Source organism: Trachypithecus francoisi, unplaced genomic scaffold (genome assembly GCF_009764315.1).
Source record: "Trachypithecus francoisi isolate TF-2019V2 unplaced genomic scaffold, Tfra_2.0 Lachesis_group19, whole genome shotgun sequence".
NCBI lineage: Eukaryota > Metazoa > Chordata > Mammalia > Primates > Cercopithecidae > Trachypithecus > Trachypithecus francoisi.
Genome location: NW_022681464.1, coordinates 19311244 through 19323276, shown reverse-complemented (window position 1 = coordinate 19323276; position 12033 = coordinate 19311244). Strand labels below are relative to the sequence as shown.

Genomic DNA, 12033 nt, shown 5'->3' with positions numbered 1-12033 from the left:
TGCTCCCCCATGTAGGGATGAGTAAAGTGGGGTCCAAGGTCACAGGGCTCAAAAGTGCTGAAGCTGAAGACCAGACCCAGGCAATCTGGCTCCAAAACGTCCCCAGCTCTACCTGGGAGAGTAAATGGAATCAAGGAATTTTGGAGGGAGGGGCTCAGTGTTTTGTTTTAAAGAGGAGAGGCCCATGGGTTGGCAAGGTGGAGGGTGTTCTGTGTGGACCAGAAGTAATAACACCTGCAAACTCCTGATCAAGCTGAGGGAAGGTGGCCTCATGATGGAGGTTGTAGGTATAGTTTGGTGGCTGTGGGAGCAGATGGAGGAAAAGAAGACTGAGGCTGGTGGGGGGTGGTGTATGAGGGTGTACTATGCCAAGCGCAGAAGGATAGCTAGTCTGGGCATGCTGGCTCATGCCTGTAATCCCAGGGCTTTGGGAGGCTGAAGTGGGTGGATCACTTGAGGTGAGGAATTCAAGACCACCCTGGCAAACATGGTAAAAACTCATCTCTGCTAAAAATACAAAAATTATCCAGCCACGGTGGTATATGCCTGTAGTCCCATCTACTCATGAGGCACGAGCATCGCTTGAACTCAGGAGGCAGAGGCTGCAGTGAGCCGAGATGGCAAGATCTTAGCCTGGGTGACACAGTGAGACTTGGTCTCAAAAAAAAAAAAAAAGAAGGAAAGATGGCTTAGATGTGCTTGTTTGTGGCTTCTGCCGTGACAGGAGGGATGCTATCTCACTGTTCTCTTTGTTTCTGTTAGAGCCACCCCAAGTCCAGATCCATCTCTCCCTTCTTAGTTACATAACTCTCAATCCCTCTACCTACCTCTTTGTAAGGCCTGCATAACCTTGATTTCAAAATCTGACAAGCACATTATAGAAAGGGGAATTACAGATCAATCTCTTTCCAAAATAGGTTAAAAAAAAAAAGAATTCTTAAATTATTAAGAAATAGAATCTAGCTGTATATAAAAAGATAATACATTACAACAAAATGTATTATCTTTATTTTTATTTATGGTATGCAAGGTTGGTTTAACACTTTTTTAAAAAAACAGTCTTTTTAACTCTTTAACGGAAAAAAGGAAAAATCATATGATTATCTTAAAAAAATGCAGAAAAGACGTTTGGCAGAACTTTAATACTTGTTTATAACAAAGATTTTTAGCAAACTAGGATTAGAAAGAAATTTTTTAATGAAGACTATCTACCAAAAAAATCTATGACAAACCTTATACTTTTCCCTGAGATTTGGAACAAGAAAAGGAAGCATCACTGTCTCCATTTCATCATAATGTTGGAGATCCTAGCAAGTGGACTAGGGCAAGGAAAAGGAAGTACAGACGAATTGGAATGAAGTAAAGCCATCATTATTTAGTGATGAAATGATTGTCTACAGAGGAAATCTAAAAGAAACTCTAGAAACAGTATAATTAATTTAGAAAAATTGCTGGATACAAGCAAAATTTATAAAAAGTTAATTTTATTTCTATATAACATCAACAAATAGAAAATAAAATTTAGAGTTCGATAATATGTACAGTATCATCCAAATTTATACCTAAAAATAAATTTAAAGATACCTAAGACCTCTGTAAAAATGTAAACACTACTAAGAAAAATTAAAATAGCAGTAAGATTAAATCTAAATAAAGGCTATATCACAACCATAGATTAAAAAACATAGCAAAGATGTCAGTTCTTCAAATTTGTATATATATTCAACATAATCCCTATCCCTATCAATAGTACAGCAAAAGACAAGTTGACTTGTAGGAAAAAGTCCAGAAATCTACAAATATATATTTTCATATATATTTACCTGATTTGTGAACAAGGTACTGAAGCGGAGAGAAGGCCCTTTACTAAATGGTTCTGGGTCAATTACATATCGACGTAGGGAAAAATATGTATCTGACCCCGATCTTACATGATAACAAAAATCAATTAGAGATGAACTCTACAAATGTGAATGTGAAAGTTAGTGAAATAAAGCTTTTAGAAGGACACACAGAGGCTATCTTTAAGACCTGGTGTAAACAACAAAAAAAATTAAAACAACACACAAAGGCACTAGCCACCAAACAAAGATAAACAGGACCTTATTAAGAACTTCTGTTTATTAAAAGATGACATTAAGTGAATGAAAGACAATACACAGAGAAGGGAAAGATGTTTACAGCACATATAAATGACAAAGGGCAAATGATGCTAAAAACACTTCCTAAGCCGGGTGTGGTGGCTCATGCCTGTAATCCCAGCACTTTGGGAGGCCAAGGTGGGTGGATCACCTGAGGTTGGGATTTTGAGACCAGCCTGGCCAACACGATGAAACCCCGTCTCTACTAAAAAAAAAAAAAAAAATTAGCTGGGCATGATGGTGGGTGCCTGTAATCCTAGCTACTCAGGAGGCTGAGACAGGAGGATTGCTTGAACCCAGGAGGCAGAGGTTGCAGTGAGCCAAGATCGTGCCACTGCACTCCAGCCTGGACAACAAGAGCAAAACTTGGTCTCCAAAAAAACACTTCTTCAAATAAAGAAAAAAGACAATTCATTTCTTTTAATGGGCAAAAAATTACTTGGACACTTCAAAGAAGAGCATATCCAAATGGAGATTAAAACAGTGACAGTGTGCCCAACTTCATTAGCCATCAGAGAAAGCAAACTAAAAGCACGGTGAGACATCACTACATACAGATCAATGGCTAAAATAGACAAAATTATCACATCTTGGCAAGAATGTAAAACAACCAGAATGCTCATCTACTACTTAATGGGGATGGTAATTAGTCCCATCATTTTTTTAAATGGCAGCTTTTAATAAAGATGGACTCAAGCATATCTTACGACCCAAAAATTTCATCCCAAGATATAGTACACAGTAATATATACATATGTTCACCAGAAGACATGTACTACACTGTTTATGACAGCACTATTCAAAATAGCCCCAAATTGAAGGGTACCCAAGTGTCATCAGAAATAGAATGGGTAAACTACTGAAATACAGCAATAAGAAGGAATGACCTTCAAGTATATGTAACTATTTCGATGAATCCCACAGGTGTAATGTTGAACAAAAGCTAGGTAGATTATGATTCCTTTTAGATGGAGAATAAAATGAGGCAAAGCTAACTTACACTATTTGATGTGGGGTGGGAGAGGGAAGCAATTGGAAAGGAGCATTAAGGGCGTGCTGGTTAGATAGGTGTTTGTTTTGTGAAAATTCAGTGGTTTGTGTACTTTTCTGTATGTATTTTATATGTTGGTAAAAAGGAAAAAACACAGCTGAAGGACAGTGGGATGACAGAGTTAAAGATCCTGGTAGATGATGCCTGGTTTGAGACATGGTGGATCCATAAGGACTGAAAGCAAGAAGGTGTTGAGGACATTGAGAAAGTAGAAGCTGCACATGTATTAGGAAGTTGAAGAATTTGGGTGGGAGGAAAGGAATGAGAGATTTGGGTGAATGGGAGCTTGTGGTCAGGGGTGGGAAGATTGGATGTAAGATTTCCAAATTGGACTGGTTCTGTATGATAGTGAGGTCTGGAGCGGGAGGGGCTAAAGGTGGAAGTCACTGTGAGTTCAGCAAGGCAAGAGATTGAGAAGCCCAGCAGTGCATTGAACAGGTGTTCCATGTGGACCATGACCACATAAGTCAGATGTTGACAGGACTTAAAGGCCAGAGAAAGAGAATGTCCCAGTTATTAAAGTTTTTAGTCTGTACTTAGCTGCAAGGACAAAACCCAATTGAAACTACCCTACGCAACAACGAGAATTTATTATCTTCCATTGGTGAAAGGCTAGGGTGGAGCTCCAGAATTGCTGGATACAGGCATTAAAACGGTCAGGGGGACTGCTTTCCTCTCCTTTTCTCCCAGTTTCAACTATGTTTTTGTTGGACTCAGGGTGTCCTTATAGTGAGTCATCCCTGATGGTACCAGGAGAAACCCCAGGTGTGACATGAATTGGCCCCACTTGGACTGTGCTACCCTTGAAGTGGGAGTGGAACTGCCCCCCTGAAACACACTCATTGAGAATCTGGGATGGCCATTCGTGGAGAATGAGGGGTGGCATGCTGAAACCATAGGTCCACCATGGAGGTTAGTCTGTGCCAAATTGACCTGACCCCTGGTGATTTCTAATCAAGAGGGATGCAGTAAAGATGTGAGGACTCTGGTTGCTGCAGCAGCTGGTCATCACCAAAAACCTTTACTGGATGATTCTGTGTGGAGGAGAAAAATCACAGAGGAGGTCTGCCCACGACCAGAAGCTTCTCTGAATTGCGTGTTGGGGTGCATGATAGTGGCATCTAGCCAGCTTGACAAAGATATTTGGCCTCTTCTGGTTTCTTACATCTCCACTCTACATTTAAAGTCCCACATCTCAGAACTGTCTCTTGCCTCCTAACAGACTGAGTGTGCTTTTCTTCATTTTAGGCAGCTGTTTTTTATTATTATTATTATTATTATTTCATTGTTTTTTGTCTGTTTTTTGCTTCATCTTCCTGTTTGTAATGCTCATCTCACTTTTCCATCTTGTCTCTGTGCATTTCTCTTTTCCTGGCTTTGTCTCAGGGAGGAGGAGGAGGAAGAGGAGCAGCCAATCACGGAGCCCAATTCCGAAGAAGAGAGAGAGGATGATGCTTCCTGTCAGGGCAAGGACAGGTACCTAGGACTGGAGCCTCCCAAGCTCACACTAAAAATGGGAGACTCCTTCCTAATGATAGTTCACCACCTTCTAGTGGCCACCTCCCTTCCTCATTGACTCCCACTTCCAAACTCTTACTTACCCTGTTCACAGAGCCACAGAACCACTGGTTTTGTAGAAATACCTGAGCATGTTTTCATTAGAGAACTGCACTTTTTATTGAAAACCTGCTTTCCTAACCACACTTTATGGAAAAATCACTGCTTTTCTCCTCACCATTCCCTCCCTCACTGAATGCTTTAGCTCAACCAGATTGATGGTGACTAAAAAGGTTCATCTCCCCTAAGAAGATTCTTACCCTTTCAGCATTGTAGTAAGAAGAATTCCACGTGTTCCCTTCTTCTCGATTCTACCAGTTACAACATTAGCTAAAATGTGTGGATAACTACTATATTAATGATTCAGGTTTGTTTTTTATTGGAACAAACAGGAACACTTTCACCCCATGCATCGTAGCAAAATTTCCCAGTATTTATTTTCGCACCCAAGACAACTAACATATAACTCTGTAGCCCTTTGGGGAGTTTGCTGTCCTCTACTCACCTCCTCCGAACGGTGCTTTCTTTCTATCCTCAGGCAATGCTGACAGCCACGGATGGGCACCTTGCAGATTTTTTTAGATTCTCTAGCTATTTTCACCAAATGATGTCTGTATAAAACAATAAAAACTGCTCACGGGTAGTATCTTTTTCCAGTATTCGGAAATAATTCTAAAATTGAATGGTTTTCTTCACTTAATTGATTGCCACCTCAAATGAACATTTTTACTGTGTCTTTTTTTTCCAATAAGCAAAATCAAAAGGATCTTGGATGAATCCAAGTAAAATCTTTGCCAACTTTAGATTTAACGGAGTCTTTGCTACGGATGTCTCATCTGCCAGGCTAGCAGTGCGCAGCACGCAAGTTCTCAGATGGGCTTATTTGACACTCAGACTCCTGCCATGCCCAGGGGTCATAGAATCTTCTCTGAACTGACAAACTGATGACTGCTTGCCCCTATTTGGAAATGACTGAGAAGAAGCCAGCAGGACGTGGAGAGGAAAGGAATGAGCTGATGATAGAGAATTAGCCACACATTTCAGGAAAGATCAGCATGAAACAGAGTCCCTGCTGTGCTTAGAGCTAGTGATTGATTACTTAGAGGTGTTCTGGGAAGGGAGGATGTTGGTTGCCATCCCACCTTCAGTTGAAAATGAGCTGTAGGAAATTCTGTAGACTATCACTGAAACAGGGATATGCCTCCCTATCTGCTGAAAGGTGCATGTTCTGTCCCACCCACACTAACCCTTAAACCCTCAGGTATGCACAGGCTTCTGCACCTTCAGACCAGATGGAAGAATCTGGCTGGAAAAGGTGGCCTTCAAAGGCATCCCCATTAATGGTGTGCTGTCTCTGCCTAGGATTGTTGTTTATACAGGCAGATGATTGTTTATCTTATGCCCGGAAGAGTCTCTGACTCCACAAAGTGATGCCGGAGGGCATCCTTTACCAGAGAGGATTGGGCTTTCAGTTTTAGGAAATAAACATGTTAAATACCAGAGCTTGATCTTGATAGTACCTAGGTATTCATTAACCTTCGTCTGGATGTTATTTGTTCTCCGGCGTAAACTTCTGAGACTGTAAAGGACTTCCCCTTCCTTATATTGGGTTGGTGTCTCTGCTGCCCTGCTTCTGCTGGCTTCTGCTTAATGTGTGCTCCCCGCCGGAGGCACTGCCCTCAGCTCACTACAGCATAGCCATCTTTCCATCAATCCAGGGAAACTGGTGTGTTCCTGCTCTTGCGTACAGGTAGAGCTCTGAATTTGAGGTGGGAAAGTGAGGCGGGAAAGAAGACGGCTCACATTCCATGTTCATGCGAACATGGCTAGGAGTCAACTTCTCTGGGAGAGGACTGGAAAAATGCAAAGTTTAACATAGATTCCCAGGTTATGAATGTATGTGTTAGAATATCCAAGTGTCTAAATCCAGCCCCCTGAAGACGGAAAGCTCTTTTTTTAGTTTTATGATATTTAACTGACAAATTAAAAGTTGTATATAATGCTAGGCTTGGTGGCTCATGCCTGTAATCCCAGCACTTTGGGAGGCCAAGGCAGGTGGATCACTTGAGGTCAGGAGTTCAAGTCCAGCTTAACCAACATGGTGAAACCTCATCTCTCCTAAAAATACAAAATTAGCCAGGTGTGATAGCACACGCCTGTAATCCCAGCTACTTGGGAGGCTGAGGCAGGAGGGTCGCTTGAACCTGGGAGGCAAAGGTTGCAGTGAGCCAAGATCATGCCATTGCATGCATTGTTGCCTAGGGCAACAAGAGCAAAACTCTGTCTCAAAAAAAAAAATTGTATACATTTAAGATTTACAAAGCGATGATTTGATATATGTATACATTGTGTAATGATGACCACAATCAATAAATACATCTGTCACCTCCCATAGTTACTGTGTGTGGAAGTGCTGAGGTCAGGATTTTATACCTGGAACTGTGGCAGAATCAGGCCTGTCTGAAGGAGTCTGAATGTCACCGATGTAGTGGGAGGTCCTGGAGAAAGTATGAAATGGGCAAAATTTGTCTTTATTGTCCTGGCGCCTCTTTTTAGCTCTTTGCATTCCTCACTGGCATTTTTTCTCCTTTTCTCTTAGCCATACCTGCTTTCATGAAAGATTCTGGAAGCAGTTACTGAAGTGTATGGCTTTGTGAGATACCTCTTCCTCAAGGTTGGGCTTTTTAGCAGGAGGACAGATCTGCTATTTGAGCAAGACAGAGATGAAGTTCCAATCGTGGAAATTCAGATGCCAACACAAGCAGCAGGGAGACACATGGGAAGGGCCGGGTACAGAAGAGTCTTTGGGGCTCCAGTAAATTCCCAAAGTCTCTTAGGCCTAGAGGCCAGGTTGGCCTGAGAGCCACCTCCTTGCCCTCTATAAGTCTTACCTCCTGGTTTGACAAACTCAGTGTGTCAGGATTGCTGGGGCAACCAAAACTTCTGGTGACAGGCTTTTATGCTGCAGTTCGAGAAACACAGCTGGACTCTGAAGTGAGTGATAACAGTACAGAAGTGGCTTTTTGCCTGTCTTTCTCTTTTTCCTAACCTTTGCTCCCTCTCTCCCAAATCTTTTTTCTTCTTCCTCCTCCTCCCTGCTGGCCCAACAGCAAGGTCAGCCCTGCCCCAGGGCAGAGCCCCACTGGAAAGGATGCCGCTTCCAAGAGCTCTGCCCTCCCTGCTGTCTCGAATGCCAGCTCGCAGGGAAAGCCGCTTCTGGCTGGCATGGCAGGCGGGACCACCCAGTGCAGTGGGTCCTCTGGGCCTGAGGCCATCCCATCTGCCCTCCTGTCACCCCCTGCCTCAGCTGCTCGGCCCTCCTCCGCCACACCCGGCTCCCTGAAGGTGTCACCGACCATAGACAAGCTGCCCTACGTGCCCCACAGCCCTTTCCACCTCTTCTCCTATGACTTTGAGGACTCCCCGCTGTCCACCAAGGAGAAGGAAGCAGAGTCCCAGAAGGAAAGCAGGTAGATTTGCTCACCTGGAGGCTTGTTTGAGATTAATTCGGGGAGGAGAACACAGTGTGTTAACTGCACCCCTTGGCTTGGCTTCTGCCATATTTTTTGTGGATTTCAGCCCAAGGAGGGAGCAGCTGTGGCATAAACTAAGTTGCTGACCCCTGACTAAATAATGACCAGTGTTTACATAAGATGCAGAGAAAATTGTCATCTGTTTGAATTAAGGGGATTATTTGTTAAAATATGATAACTAATAATGGGTTTTTAAATGTAAGGTTTTACATATGTATAATGTGTCCAAATTTGTACATCTTGTACCAAGCCATGTGGCATGAAGTCTTTTTGACCCTGAAGAGTGTATCAAAGTCCTTTGCTGTCTTTCTGTGCCACATTGTGAGCAGGCTTTTCTTCCTTTGACAGTTCCTGTGATTCTGTCTCTTTGAGCACGTATTCTGCCTCTGAGCCTTACCACTTCCGGTCTTTCTCTTCTGATAGGTGGGTGTCTGTTTTCTTTCCCTTTTCTATAGCTTTGTTTTAGATTCTAATGTATGCATTTTTCTTTTCAAAGAATGCTAATATCTTCCCATGACATGACACACAATTACAGTTTGAACCACTTTATAGGTATTAATATAATGACATTATTTTACTGTGAACGCTTAAATATTATAAAAAATGGAGATGGGGGCAGAGGGAGGTGTGCAAATCAGAACTCCCCCGAGAATGTTTCACAGGTGTCTGCCTGTATGAATATCTTTCCCTCTTGCCTGCATTATGAACTCTCTGCCAGAGTGGGGAACTAGAAATAGAGTTAGCATATTTTGAACAATCAGTTGTCTAAAAATCAATAGTTGATCATTCTAATGACCATTTCATCTTAATTATAATAATAGCTGACATTTATTGAGCTTTTTTTTGAGTCATGTCCTGTATTTTCCATGAAATTAGTACTTTAAAGTATTACTTTGCCCTTGAGAGGTAGGTTCTGTTACAAACCCTTATTACAGTGAGGAAACTGAGGCACAGAAAGGCTAAGTACCTTGAACAGAGTCACTCAGCTAGTATGTTCGAGGGAGGTTTCAACCTCAGGGAGCCTGTTCCAGAGTCGTTTCCTGACCCATACCTGGTGCTGCTGTCTGTCATTTGGGCAGTCGGTCACTTTCTCTCCTTACTGCACTCGCCACACCCTGCCAAGGCAAGTCCTTGACAGCAAGATGCTTTTGCCAGAACCTGTGTTTGGGGGACCCCAGCCTGGGTGCCCTAGTCAACATGAAGCTGCACCATGTTTTAAATGAAGGCTTATAGGACCTGAACCTTGAAGGGAGCTCCTTCATACCATGAAAATGACCAGTCTTTATGGGTATCAGACCTTTCATCTAATAAATAGGAGGGCTAATCTAAACTATGATCATTAACAATGTTTGCTTTCATATAACCTGAAAGAATTTTGAAGTTTCCCTCCAAGTTTTAAGAAGCCTGTCTACAGTTTTATTTTTATTATACGTTTAAATCGTTGATGTAATTTGTCTGTTGTATATATGCTTTATATTTTTTTCAAAACCTTGGGGCTTCAGATTTAACCGATTTAATTCTGGAAAATACCTACGTATACCTACTTGGCAAAGCCAGTCCTTAGTCAAGTAAGACTTAACTTCTGTCAGAAGAAGCCTGATTTCATGTTTCAGTTCAAGTAAGTGAGCTCATATGCATCCTTGACAACAGTCTCATTTCTGGGGCCGATTCTCAGGTGGGCAGGTAGACAGAGATGAGGCGTGAGACCTTGCTTCTAGTTTTTCCTTGGATAAATAAAGCTCCATCTTCTCCCTCCAGCATACTTCTTAAGGAATTCCCTCAGGAGTGATGTCTTCCTTTGCTTGTACCCTGGAGATTTTATAGCACAAGCCAGTGCCCCACACTGATTTCACCTGCTCAAGGGTTTCTTTTCTTTCTAAAAATGGAAGGTGATTTTGGAAGGAGAAGCTGGAAAGGACTGGGAGGCCCTAGGAGCAGCATGGGAAGATCCATTTTTGAAAAGAACAGATATGGAACTTCAGGATCTGAAAATTAATTTCCTCTTATTTCCAGAATGGCTTTGTATACCTCCAGGAGTTGTAAACTGAGCTTTTTTTTTTTTTTTCTTCTGTTTCTATTTTTTTTTTTTTTTTTTTTGTATCCCAGTTGTATTATCCCAGTGAACCAAATTTGAATTCCTTGAAACTACAAGTTCTCTGCAGGTCTCTTCCAGGTCTATAGTTCCAGGATTGTTGTTATCTTTCACACAAGTTTTGTGGAATGAATCCAACATGACTCTTACACCTTCCAAGAACAATATCTATGTGCAAGTTAGGAGCTGAACATTTGACTGGAACAAAAATATGTTGGCGATCTCATCTTTCCCAGAGAGTGTGTTAGCCCATGGTGGTGATCCTGGTCTTTCTGGTGATGGTCTTGGCCCTAGTTGGGGCTTTCCTGGGCCCCAGATCCTTCCCATTTGGTCTGCAAGCTTCACCACTACTTATAGTCCTGAGGGTGGGAGCAATGGAAATATATAAGCTGTCTAGTTGAAGATACACGCAAATTGGGCGGGGGGAGGATGGGAAGAAAAGCTGCTTGCTTGTGAATGAAGGTGGACTTTGATTTAACTGAGTGAAGTTTGTAAACTTTTAAAATCACTTGTCCAACAGGAACTTGGATACTGTATAAATATTGTTTGTTCCTATTGATTTTTGTGATGTTCACTTGCTGTGGTTTTCATGGGTCTGTGTGACCGCAGATGGACTACTCAGTGGTTGACTGCAATTGAATGGGTTATAATAAAGACCAACCAGTTAGTCATTAAAAAGAACCCTCACCCTCCACACACACACACACACACACAGACACACACACACAAATGCTGAATAGCGAGTTGTATGATCTAGTTAGTTTGGCTGAAATTGAGAAGCAAAACTAGACTATGAGGCATTTGAATTAATTGCTTAGTCATTAGGAAAACCAAAGGAGGGAAAAACACATTCTCCTTATTTCCATAGCATCATTTAAGCACAATTTTAGCAAAATGATCCTGTTAAAACATTCTGCAGGATGTCCACTTGTGGTGGGAAGGGAATTGTTAGCTGCTGAAGTAGGATGACAAGCTGAGTGTCCAGGCAGCTGCTGACACAGGTGTGGAGCCTGTGAGGAACAGGCTGCATCGGGGTCTCGTCTCAGAGAGCACTTGGTGTCGTGGGGGGCAGCCTCCTTCCTCTCCCTCATTGCCGTGCTTACAGCCTGGTTTCTTTCCCTGTTTGCTCATTGGCTTTCTCTCCCTTCTCTATTTCTGCCTTTGTATATTCCTTTCATCCTTTGCTTTTGTGCTTCCTATGTGGCCTGTGGTTTGGGAGCACTCTTGAAAAATTAAACCAACTCTCACTTGGAGAAGCAATTAACCTGTTTGACATGTAGAGTGTTGGGTTTTTAAAGAGAAAACGAGTACTCAGAAACCAAGTCCCACAAAGATGATGTGTTCATAGAAGATGATGGGATAGAGGGTTATACTCTGAGCCTCTTTCTGTCCAGCACTCAGAACATGCCAGCCGTGTGACACTAAATAAACAAATAAGGACAGCAACAGCCAAACTGACCAGAATTAGCAGCACAGGATAGATGTGGGTCATATCAATATTTTATTTTCCATTATAATAATGAAATTTCTTATTGAAAACTGAAATTTCATCTCTATGTTCTTTTTTAAAAAATAGCCCATTTTTAGAGTTTTTCCTACACTTAGTTTTTCACTTTTGAGAATATTTTTGCACATTTGTGATCAAACTGTGTATATTAT

General features: G+C 42.0%; 1 protein-coding gene across 9 annotated transcripts in view; it reads left to right on the top strand.

Annotated features, from left to right (window-relative positions):
• The window catches only part of FHOD3 (formin homology 2 domain containing 3), a 492791-nt gene that overhangs the window by 356563 nt on the left and 124195 nt on the right, over positions 1–12033 (top strand). For 5 of the 9 annotated variants that reach the window (XM_033177884.1, XM_033177886.1, XM_033177885.1 and 2 more), the window contains 3 exons: positions 4579–4668; positions 7860–8219; positions 8631–8705. The exons of 3 other annotated variants lie outside the window; for them this stretch is intronic. In XM_033177884.1, the coding sequence (XP_033033775.1) occupies positions 4579–4668; positions 7860–8219; positions 8631–8705 (525 nt within the window). The remainder of the gene's footprint in view (positions 1–4578; positions 4669–7859; positions 8220–8630; positions 8706–12033) is intronic. One more of the 9 variants, XM_033177887.1, reaches the window with a different exon arrangement.